Raw genomic sequence first — 12,432 nt, 5'->3', positions numbered from 1 at the left:
GTAGAGAACTACCGGTCTTATAAGCGTTTTGTAGATAGTCAATTTGGTACGGCGGCGAACTCTATTCGATCGAAGCGTCTTGCGGAGTCCAAAGTACGTACGATTTCCAGCCACTATGCGTCTCCGAATTTCTCTGCTGGTATCGTTATCGGCGGTCACCAGTGAGCCCAAGTACACGAATTCTTCAACCACCTCGATTTCGTCACCACCGATACAAACTCGTGGTGGGTGGCTCACATTGACCTCTCTTGAGCCTCTTCCTATCATGTACTTCGTCTTCGACGTGTTGATGACTAGTCCAATCCGTTTAGCTTCGCTTTTCAGTCTGATGTAGGCTTCCTCCATCCTCTCAAAGTTACGTGCCATGATATCAATGTCGTCGGCGAAACCAAATAACTGGACGGACTTCGTGAAAATCGTACCACTCGTGTCAATCCCTGCCCTTCGTATTACTCCCTCCAAAGCGATGTTGAATAGCAGACACGAAAGACCATCACCTTGCCGTAACCCTCTACGGGTTTCGAAGGGACTCGAGAATGCCCCTGAAACTCGAACTACGCACATCACCCGATCCATCGTCGCCTTGATCATCCGTATCAGTTTATCCGGAAATCCGTTTTCGTGCATTAGCTGCCATAGCTGGTCCCGATCGATTGTATCATATGCGGCTTTGAAGTCGATAAATAGATGATGTGTGGGCACGTTGTATTCGCGGCATTTCTGCAATACCTGACGTATGGCGAACACCTGGCCTGTGGTAGAGCGTTCACCCATAAATCCCGCCTGGTACTGCCTAGTTTTTCTAATACCCCTCTCTTAAAAATAAGGGGCATAACGATTCTGAAATAAAAATGTTTTACTGACCGGGATAGAGGATGCCGTACAAAGTCTTAGCGAAATCTCCTCTGACCGCTGAGAATTGTGGGGCTTGCCTAAGGCTGATGACATACTGGGAGCGAAGAGGAGAGAAGCGAAGCGAAGCGAAGAGGCTGGAGTGAAGCGAAGCATTCGCGTTCAAGCTCTTTCAATGACCGTTCTATGAAAAACGCTTGTACCTGGCATAGTGAAAGAGATGCGAAGAGGCGAGAAGCGGCTGCCAAAGAGGTGAAGCAGATCGTGGGGTGCTTTGCCGCGCGAAAACGCAAAGGAACACTTGAAAGCATTATTTGCTTTGATTTGAAACTGGAAAAAAATTACGACTTCTTTTTTTTGTGGGAAATCCATTGGAATAAAAAAGGGAGAAGTATGCATCATTGTTTAAATAAAGAAAAAAATGTTTCTCTCGATTAAACCGCAAGTGGCCGTACACTAATGCAGACGGAATTTTTCTGGATATTGTAAGATTGTTTTCATACAATGTTCTTTTAATTTTTATGGAGCGTGAGAAAATGACCGACCCCCTCCTCTCATAAACCTTTAGCATAAGTGTTCGGTTCCCAAAAAATGTGCAAATTAGGAAACATAATAAAAACGTTATGCAAAACCAATATCATTTTCAGCTACCACCTTCTTTAACTAATATTGTATAAACCATCTGATTTTTTTTTGTATGACTCTTCTCACTCTCCTAAACGCGTTCCATAATTTATATTATGTTTAAAACATTCCTAGACTCTTTATTCTTTTATAAATATACATTTGTCACGGTACAACTCCGACACTGAACTTGTTTTTAGCTGCTACACGACGCTCCAAACGAAGCAGTCATTTCATGGAAGAAATGTCATTTTTATGCAAAATTAGCTGATTTTCAATGATTCGTGAAAAGGCCTTATTATTTTAATTGACTTTTCCCGTCAAAAATTGTATCTCGTTTTATTGTCACAGTCGATTCTTGTACTTATATATAGGCCTTTTCACGAGACGTTTAAAAACAGCTGATTTTGTCGTCAATTGACAGTTCTTATATGAAGGTGACAGCTTCGGGGTTGCAGGCCTGTTCAGCGGTTGTAAACAAGTGCAGTCTCGGCAGTGTCACATGAAAAGGCCTATACTCAATCCAGTTGAAACCCGGAATTGGGGGCTAGCGAAGTTGGATTTTTCTCACAATCCGTACGTTAAACCTAACTTCGGAAGTGGTGCGCTGAATAGTGCTTCGCGATATGAAAACAGCGCACCACTTCCCAAGTTAGGTTTAACGTACGAATTGTGAGAAAAATCCAACTTCGCTAGTTCCCAATTCCGGTTTTCAACTGGATTGAGAATATTTAAGGTCAACTTACCCAAATAACCCATATTTTTTGAAGCCTACAACTATTTTTAAAATCGAAAACAAAAGCCAATAAAAGTGCTGGACGTATGAACCGGCCTGAAAAATTCACCCGATGTTTGTTCAAAATCGGCGAATAAAAAAAATTTATCCGCAGGGTCAATTCTCCTCGAATCTAATTCAGAAATATTTACAACCCGCCCATCAATTTTGTTTCAGTGTAATTTTGGAAGATCTGTCAAAGCAGAAATATTAAAAAACAAACAAAAGGCAATTCGTACCGGAGTCTGCGGATTTATCTTAGGACCAGGACCTGGACCTCGGACCAGGAAACGTCGTCTTTTTTGGATCGTCGAGCAGTAGCAGTGCTTCAACGCGATGTTATTACTGTGCAATGCACATTGTGTCGGACGGTATGCTCTGTATGGCAGTGGGGGACGAATCCGGAGGAGAATAAAAGACGACCATACATTCTCTAATGGACATTGAATCCCGCTTAATCTTCGATCTGGACTATCCACTGTTGATTTCTTCGAATTGCTAGTTGCTAAGGTAGGTTTTTGTGATGATTTATAATCTATGCAGTATAATAATTATTTCAATTCACTGTTATTATATTGTTATTATCAAAGTTAATAATCTGATCGAAGGAAGCATAACTTCGATGTGTGGTATAACGTCTATATCAATTTGTCGATTCAGAACGATGAGTATATTAACACAGTAATTAATACGAACTATTTTCTAGTGAATTCGACGAAGCGTTTCTCCATCGAAGACGACAGTACATCCATCCTTTGGACAGAGCAGTATTTATATTTTCTGACCCGATGGTCTCGCTGAGGAACGTTCAATATTTGAGTTCTGAGATTCAATCCAATTTTTTTCTGTACACTTAACACCGTCGTTCAATAAAGTTTGATTGACCAAACAATTTTACCCACCAGTTATTTAATTATCCAGCATGCTTACATAAATCCTCTCCGAATCGTTTCATTGTATTTGAAATACGCACGAACATCAAACGAACTATGTCAGTGGCACTCTGAACAGAGCTAATAGAGAGAGTGGCATAGAGGCAGCATTCGTATTTCCGTCCATAATGTGATCTAGAACTTTTAACGGAAGTAATGATTCACAGACAAAAGGACATAATACTTTAAGATTTCTCATCGTTCATTGGCTGTTCAAAAATTGAATAGAACATAAAATTAAATAAATTCTGGTAAAATTAACGTATCCCCCAGCCAGCCATTGATTAAAATGATATAAGAAATTTCCGAATAATAAAATTATAATGAACCTATGCTACTACACGTCACGCGTGCTTATTTTTGGATTGACAGGTCTGTTGCTCAATCGGAATGACACTGACATTACAGTTTGAATTCCTATTGGAACATTTTCTGTCTTCATGTGAAGTGTCTTCAGTGTCAATGAGTGTTTGGTGTGTTTAAACACGAAGCGATCAAAGGCGGTTGTTCAATTTTTTCGTAGTTGTCAATATCATTTTTTTTTTCAAAAAGTGAAAATGGAAATTGATTCGGAACAATTAATTACCCTTGTTTTCGCCAGAAAACCGTTGTGGGATAAAACATCGAAGCTTTACCGGAACAGGGGACTTGTTGATAAGCTCTGGCGGCAGGTTTCTAATGAGTTGGAATCGGATGCAACCAGTAAATATTACATTTGACTATTTTAGTGACAAAATAATCAATTTTTGCCTTTCTCGTATACTAAGTATACGGTAAAGGCTATATGATCGCTCCAAAAACAAACTTTTTATAGAAGGCCCGGAGACCCATAGTGTTATATACCAATCGACTCAGTTCGACGAATCGAGGTGATGTCTGTGTGTGTGTGTGTGTGTGTGTGTGTGTGTGTGTGTGTGTGTGTGTGTGTGTGTGTGTGTGTGTGTGTGTGTGTGTGTGTGTGTGTGTGTGTGTGTGTGTGTGTGCAAAACTACTCAACAAAATGTCACTCATTTTTCGGGCACTTATCCTCAACCGATTTGCTCGCAACAAGTTGCATTCGACGCAGAATCCTATCCCATTATTTCCCTTTTTGAAATTGGCCAGATCGGACTATGGGATCGAGAGTTATGGCCAAAATACAAATTCGTTTGAAAAAATCGCGTAAAAAATGTCACTCATTTTTCGGGCACTTATCCTCAACCGATTTGCTCGCAACAAGTTGCATTCGACGCAGAATCCTGTCCCATTGTTTCCTATTTGAAATTGGCCAGATCGGATCATGGGATCGCAAGTTATGGCCAAAAAAAAAAATTCATACGAAAAAATCGCGTAAAAAATGTCACTCATTTTTCGGGCACTTATCCTCAACCGATTTGCTCGCAACAAGTTGCATTCGACGCAGAATCCTGTCCCATTGTTTCCTATTTGAAATTGGCCAGATCGGACTATGGGATCAAAAGTTATGGCCAAAACACAAAATCATACGAAAAAATCGTGTAAAAAATGTCACTCATTTTTCGGGCACTTATCCTCAACCTATTTGCTCGCAACAAGTTGCATTTGACGCAGAATCCTGTTCCATTGTTTCCTATTTGAAATTGGCCAGATCGGACTATGGGATCGAAAGTTATGGCCAAAATACAAATTCATACGAAAAAATCGCGTAAAAAATGTCACTCATTTTTCGGGCACTTATCCTTAACCGATGCATTCGACGCAGAATCCTTTCCCATTGTTTCCTATTTTAAATTGGCCAGATCGAACTATGGGATCGAAAGTTATGGCAAAAATACAAATTTATACGAAAAAATCGCATAAAAAATGTCACTCATTTTTCGGGCGCTTATCCTTAACCGATTTGTTTACAACAAGTTGCATTCGACGTAGAATCCTGTCCCGTTGTTTCCTATTGAAAATTTGCCAGATCGAACTATGGGATCGAAAGTTATGGCCAAAATACAAATTTATACGAAAAAATCGTGTAAAAAATGTCACTCATTTTTCGGGCACTTGTTCCCAACCGATTTGCTCGCAACAAGTTGCATTCGACGCAGAATCCTGTCCCATTGTTTCCTATTTGAAATTGGCCAGATCGGACAATGGGATCGAAAGTTATGGCCAAAATACAAATTCATACGAAAAACCCAGATTAATCCACCTGTGATATCTGACCGAAAGAAATAATAACGCGTCTCGCTCGATTAATAGTCGGTACAAAACTGAACTCACTTTTCCTTTATTCTCTTTATACACTGAATACAAGTCTCGAGTATGTATTGGTGATATCTACGTATACGAATCTTTTTGTGTATCTCACTAGCTTTATGTGAAGCCGACACTACAACTCCCCCTTTTCTCAGTAGTCTTTTACTGTTCCTAGAATGTAGTCCTGCAGATGTTCTGGTCTTCTTGTATCTCGATGAGGTCGTTCCATGTTCGTTGATACTGATTGGTTATTTGTGTTTTGTGTCTCCCTCACGTTTGATAATGGTAATGAGCCACTTTCGGTTTCGTCAATTTCCCTGTTATCGTTTATGATTGCTTTGCTGGAAGAAATAGGTTTTAGGTGAGATACATTCCTGTGGAAGGTTTTTCCCGATTCCGATGATTTCACTGTGACGTCAGATCCAACTCTTTCTTGAACAACCAGCTCTTCTGGACTGAAATTAGACGCCAACTTGTTTTCCTTTGACATTCGTTTCGCAACCACCACATCTCCTTCCTTTAAAGGGTTTGGAACTGCTTTGCGCTTTCTGTTTGCGTACTCTGCCTCTTTCATCTTTCTCTCGCGGTCTCTATCTTGAGCTTCTTCCTTTGATTTCATTCCTACCGATGGGAATCCTGGCAGCTTATCTCGAAGCACTCTTCCGAACATAAGTGCCGATGGGGCAACTCCGGTCGTAGAATGTGGGGTAGAGTTATACATCAGCAAATACATACGCATGTCCCACTTCCAATCCGATTTGGATGTCTGGCTGATTTGTAACCGCTTTTTAAGTGATCTGTTTGCCCTCTCTACTTCACCGTTGGCTTGAGGCCAGTAGGGAGTAGTTTTCCGAAGTTCTATGCCATATTCCTTACAGAAGTCGTTTAAGGATTCACTCACAAATTGAGGGCCATTGTCCGATTTCATTGTCTCAGGAATTCCGTAGCGACAAAACGTTTCGTGAAGTGCTTGTACAGTGCTCTTTGCAGTGATTTCTTTCATCACAATAACTTCTACAAAACGGCTGTAATAATCTACAATTACCAGCAGATTGTGGCCCGATGGTAATGGTCCCATAAAATCAACCGCGATGTGTCGCCAAGGTCTATCGGGCATTTCCGTTCGGATTAAAGGTTCTGGAGCAGCGGCGTTGGATACCAAAGTGCACTCTCTACAAGTTTTAACGAAAAGCTCCACCTCGCCATCCAAACCAGGCCACCAGACTTTTTGTCTGAGACGTCTTTTCATAACAACCATCCCGGGATGTCCTTCATGCGCTAGCTCCAATGTACGACGTCTTAGCTTCTCCGGAATGATTATTCTTTCTCCTCTTAGTAGCACCTCTGTTGACACACAGAGCTCTGTTTCGTATGGCTTATAGCGCTTAGCTTTACCTATCCAATTACCCTCACGCAACGCTTCAATGACTTCCTGGATTTCATCATCTTTACTAGTCTCTTCTCGAATTTCCTGTACTGTGATTGCTATCGGAGCGGACATAATGGTTAACCAGTGAACGTGGCCTTCATTCTCAGGATCGAAACTTTCTTCTACATCATTTGAAAGCGACAACCTTGACACTAAATTCATTGGGCCGGGTTGGAAAACTATGTTATAGGTGTAGGATTGCGTTCCAATCGCGCACATGGTTTCGATCTAGGGCTAAAGAGGAATTGTAGCGGTTTACAGTCCGTAATCAAATCAAATTTAATTCCCTGCAGGTATAGTTTAAAACGGTCGACTGCCCAAACTAACGCTAGGGCTTCCCTCTCCGTTTGAAAATATTTACGTTCCAGCGCAGTCAAAGATTTGCTAGCATAAGCAATGACTCTTCCCTGCTTATTTATGTCCTCTTGCAGCAAAACAGCTCCCAATCCACATGGGCTGGCATCCGCTACCAGGGTTGTTTTATCTTTAGGATTAAAGAAACCAAGATATCCAATTTTCGTTACTGCTTGTTTGATCTCATCGAATGCCAGCTGATGAACTTCTGTCCACTGAAATTTCGTGTCTTTTTTCAACAAGTCACGCAAAGAATCCGTTTTTGATGCTAGGTGCGGAATGAATCTACCGACATAGGTAATCAAACCCAGAAAACTTCTAAGCTCTGTCACGCTTTCTGGTCTTCGGAACTGTCTCACGGCACTAACTCGACTCTCTGTTGGTTTTACCCCTTCCGCTGAAAGATTATGCCCCAGGAAATCTAACTCATTCACATTATACTGGCATTTGTCTTTGTTCAAGAGCACATTGTACTCTTTCAATCGATCCAAGAGTTTGGCTAAACGGATGTCGTGTTCTTCTTGTGTTCTTCCCCAGACCATTACGTCATCGAGATAAACTATAACCCTTCCAATCCCGCTATCAATGTATCCATGACTTTTTGGAAAGCTTCTGGGGCCGAACTGATGCCAAACATCAACCGTTTGTATCTGAGTTTGAAATTAATATACCGTTAGATAGTCCGAATTCATTTATTTATTTAATGAAGAAAAGTTGAAACAAACGAAATGCATTTTACCTGAATAGTCCATATTTTGTTATGAACGTAGTAATCACTCGAGAATCCTCGGAGATTTCTAGTTGATGGTACGCATCCTTCACATCTAGCTTAGAGAACTTGACTGCACCGTCTACACCCGCTAGAAGTTCCTCGATTAGCGGAAGTGGATGTGATTCCCGGAGTACAGCCTGGTTAGCTCTCCGCATATCAACACAAAGTCTGACCTCGCCGGATTCTTTGAGAATCGGTACCACTGGCGAAACCCAAGCTGATGGTCCATTAACTTTTTCGATGATGTCATTATCCAGCAGGTATCTGAGCTTATCGTAAATCTTCTCTTCTAATGCAATCGGAGCCCGTCGATAACTTTGTTGAACTGGTTGAATTGACCTGTCAATCGGGATTTCTACGACAATTCCTTTGATTTTCGGGAAGGCCAGCTCACGTATCTCGGTTACAGCTGCTACATCGAACCCTACTTTTAGGACTTTCAATTCCTTTGCTGTAGCTTCGCCCAATAGGTTCTGCTGACCATCCTTCACCACATAGAATTTTGCCGTTGCCTTGTTCCCGCCGGCATTTATTTCGGCCCAGAACATACACACTATGTCCATTGGTAGTTTTGTGGCATAGGCTAGAAGCTTTCGGTCCGCAACTGATGTAAGAAGTGTCATTTGCATTCCTGCCGCTTTAGATCGTTCCCAAGTTACTTCTCCAATTATATTGGCGTCGGCTCCCGAATCAATAACCATCGGGATTCTGACCCCTCCCACCGTAAAGTCAAAGGTATTTTTCCCCATGGCGTAGAAAATTGCTTCTTCTTTTTGGCTTTCTGGGTCAATTTCATCAATCAGTCTAATCCGTTTTGCCTTCAAGTGTGTCTGATCGCCTCCTACTGCGCGCTTTAAACAACGGTTCATGAAATGCCCTAGCCCACCGCATTTAATGCATTTGGCGTTCCTGGCTCTGCAACTATTGTCGCCTTTCAAGTGGCCTTTCCTTCCACATGCAAAACATGATCTGTTAACCCATGTATTCGAGCCAGTGGGACGGAAATCAGAATGTGGCCTGGACTTTATAACCTGTGGATGACGATACACTCGGTTTATAGAACCCTGCTGTTTCATTTCTCCACTAGACCTATCCAACTCCTTCATTTGCTGTTGTACGTCGGCCAAGGTGGTGCCTAGCGTTACAATCTCATCGAGTGACATATCCTTTGCCAAGATATGCCGGCGTAGTTCATTTGATTTACAACGCTCCACTATCTGCTCAATCAGTCTATCCTCTACCTCCCGTTGATCAAAACGATCGAACTCGCAACGCTTTGCCTGGATTCGAAGTCTCAGGACAAAATCAGCAAATCTTTCCTCCGCCTTTTGCTCAATTTGCCGGAATAAGTGCCGCTCATAATTACGGCGACGCATAGGCTCGAAATGCTCATCGAGCTTCTTAATTGCTACATCGTAATATGGAGGATCAAGTACTACATGAGGGATATCTTCGACGCCCGGAAGATGGTCAAAAATTTCCTGAAGATCTGGGCCAGCCAGATGTAGCAATTGGGAGCGTTTCTCCCATTGGGATGTTATGCCGCACGCATCAAAATAACGGTCCAACTCCCGCTTCCATTTCTGCCATTCTACTGGCAGCCGTGACCTATCGGCCAAGATCTCGAAGGGCCGCACGCGTTTCGATGATTCCATCCTAAATAATTTGATATTTCAAAATAAAGTAACCACTTCCCTATAATATATATAATAATTGCGATGATGGATGGATACATTTTTTCCCATTATATACCATGTATCCCATTATAAATAATACGATTGTATATATACATTTAAACAAATAGCAATAAATATACTTTTTTTTTTTTTTGTACGAGATGTTTATTTTGATGATTTCAGTCGTATCATTAATCATTTAATAGGTAACGTACCTTGTCATCGTTGTCGATTTTTTTTGTCTCACCGTCTCTCGCACGAAATGTTCCAGACGAAGAATACTGTGTTCCTACTCATGTAAATAATGTCTCAATCATGAACATATAGAAAAAATGCAACTGTAATGGACACCACGACCTTGCATTCGCCTTCTTTTGCACACCAATTGCAAATATCCATGGCACGAATTTACCAATTTCTTCTCTCCTTTTAGCACACAGTTGCTTTTCCCATTCACTTGCACACAGTTGCAAACCTAAAGGCACACCGTTGCCGATCGGATACGCAAACATATACATGTTTGCTTCAACTACGCACCCTTTTGTTTCCGCAACAAATTCAAATGTAGGCACACAGTTGCCAAGCGAATCTTTATCACCTAGCACACGGTTGCTTTCCTTTCTCGCACATTTGCAAGATTCATAAAGGCACACAGGCACACAGTTGCCGCCAATTCATATCTTCATATAAATCACAGTCTACCAGATATATATTTGCGCTCAGATACTGATCAAATGTATTTTGATTGTTACCTACCTGCCCCTCACCACGATCTCGCATGATTGCATCCTATCAACGCAATCATTCCGTGCCCCCGTGAGAGCAGTGTATGTGCACAGTACAATTCTCTGGCAATCGGCTTTTTTTTCCACTCACACAACTGTTACATAATCATGCACACCGATGATTTTCCTTTTGAGCTTTGTTTTGCTGTTTCACAAACTCATCATTATTTCTCTCTAATAACACAATCACTCACATCCTCAAATTGTACCACCATCCTGTAGGTACAGTACTGGGAACGATCAGACAACTTCTTTTCATTTCCCCATTTTTCATTATTTGCATTCTTTTCGTCACTAACACTCTTTTACAATTCCTGTGATGCACCACCATTTTGTGCCGTAGTTTTTTCGGACAGAAATTTCTCGATTAATTTATCCATTTTCATGCTTCCACCATCGTTACTATTTTCAATAATTTTATATCCTCCATCCACCCATAATAATGAGCAATAACTTTTTCCATCCATTTTATTGCACGTGACGCCATTTTTTCAAACTTCACCGTATCCATTATTTTCTATTTTCGTATCCATCCATCAGCGTTTCGCATTTGATATCCTACCATTTCTTATGGTTTTAATAACACAAAACCACTCACCTTTCCGAAAACAATTTACACTTTCTTTTTATACACACTCCAATTATTCACCTCGTCGCCAAAAATGTGATATCTGACCGAAAGAAATAATAACGCGTCTCGCTCGATTAATAGTCGGTACAAAACTGAACTCACTTTTCCTTTATTCTCTTTATACACTGAATACAAGTCTCGAGTATGTATTGGTGATATCTACGTATACGAATCTTTTTGTGTATCTCACTAGCTTTATGTGAAGCCGACACTACACCACCTAGCGGTGATGGTGCCTTTCTCGTTCGTTCAAAAGGTTTGGAAAAATCTAAAATAACACCAATATGTGAATTGGTCTTATTTTTCATATTTGTTTATATGCATAAACAAAAATCGATTTTTCCAAACCTTTTGAACGAACGAGAAAGGCACCATCACCGCTAGGTGGATTAATCTGGGTTTTTTCCATAATTTTCAGCGGACGAAGTTAAGAAAAAGTGGAAAAATCTACGAAATTCTTTCGGAAAGGAGCTGAAGAAAATTCCAGAAGGACGATCCGGGGATGGAGCTCTTTTGAATTTCGAAACATACACAACATGGCCTTATTTCGAATCTATGATGTTCCTTAAGGATCAAATGACCTCTAGAAAATCTGGAGGTAATCTTCCACCCTGTGGCGGCGAAAATGAAGAAGATTGGAATGAAGCAGACCTCCAGCAAACTGGTCAGTTGGTACCTACTGAAGATGTAGTCGAGGACAGGGATGCGTACGAGGTTCAATCCATGGCACAGGCCAACGCTCAACCGATATCAATTCGATCTGGAAAACGAACTACTGACCACGAAGATGAGAATAGGAATGAATACGAGGACCAATTCGTTGCACAAGCCGTTGCTCAACCGACTATCCATCCAATTCGATCTGGAAAACGAGGTGCACAACAGCAGCTACTTGATATTGAGGCAAGGAAGCTGAGACTGCTCGAAAAGAAGGTAGATAAATCTACTACAAAGGACGAAGATGAAGACGAAGCATTCTTCAAAAGCATACTTCCACATGTAAAGAAGCTGAAGCCGGAAGACAAGTTAGTGTTCCGGATGGAAATACAGAGCGTTGTTCAGAAGCATGTGTATGGAAAACCTAAGAGGACACAAATCATGCAAAACTCCACGCCGTTGCACACAAATGTCGAAATAAGGACTCCACAGCCTTCATGCTCATACCAACGAACTCCAAGCCGACAGCAGACTCCAAGTGTTTCTATCGAGTACGATGACCAGGACGAAGATAATGGCAACACAATGACAACAACAGCTTACTCTCCTATGATTACCGCCGAAAGGCAATATTACTCAGTGATAACATCGCCAATTTCCAGTGTAGAAACACAACAATAAGGGTAATTTTGAACTGTAAACATTTATTTTTCCTTAAATACATAAATTCGAAGCTGACT

The 12,432-nt window shown here is 41.2% G+C and overlaps 2 protein-coding genes across 2 annotated transcripts in view; both read left to right on the top strand.

The window, feature by feature from the left end:
* Window positions 1-12,432, top strand: part of LOC134227305 (contactin-4) — a 1,204,188-nt gene that overhangs the window by 188,134 nt on the left and 1,003,622 nt on the right. The window lies entirely within an intron of this gene.
* On the top strand, window positions 3,192-12,381 carry LOC134221260 (uncharacterized). The gene is made up of 2 exons (XM_062700453.1): window positions 3,192-3,885; window positions 11,454-12,381. The coding sequence occupies exons 1-2, from the start codon at window positions 3,741-3,743 to the stop codon at window positions 12,371-12,373; spliced, it is 1,065 nt and encodes a 354-aa protein (XP_062556437.1). The 5' UTR covers window positions 3,192-3,740; the 3' UTR covers window positions 12,374-12,381.

The sequence above is a fragment of the Armigeres subalbatus genome, chromosome 3, assembly GCF_024139115.2.
Source record: "Armigeres subalbatus isolate Guangzhou_Male chromosome 3, GZ_Asu_2, whole genome shotgun sequence".
Classification (NCBI taxonomy): domain Eukaryota; kingdom Metazoa; phylum Arthropoda; class Insecta; order Diptera; family Culicidae; genus Armigeres; species Armigeres subalbatus.
Note: the sequence above shows the minus strand (reverse complement) of the source record. Positions and strands in the feature narration are given on the sequence as shown.

What these genes read in the sequence shown, in the direction of transcription:
- LOC134221260 (XM_062700453.1), top strand. Translation starts at nt 3,741, where the DNA reads ATGGAAATTGATTCGGAACAATTAATTACCCTTGTTTTCGCCAGAAAA. An exon ending in GTTGGAATCGGATGCAACCA is followed by an intron (nt 3,886 to 11,453) that starts GTAAATATTACA and finishes CATAATTTTCAG; the next exon opens with CGGACGAAGTTAAGAAAAAG.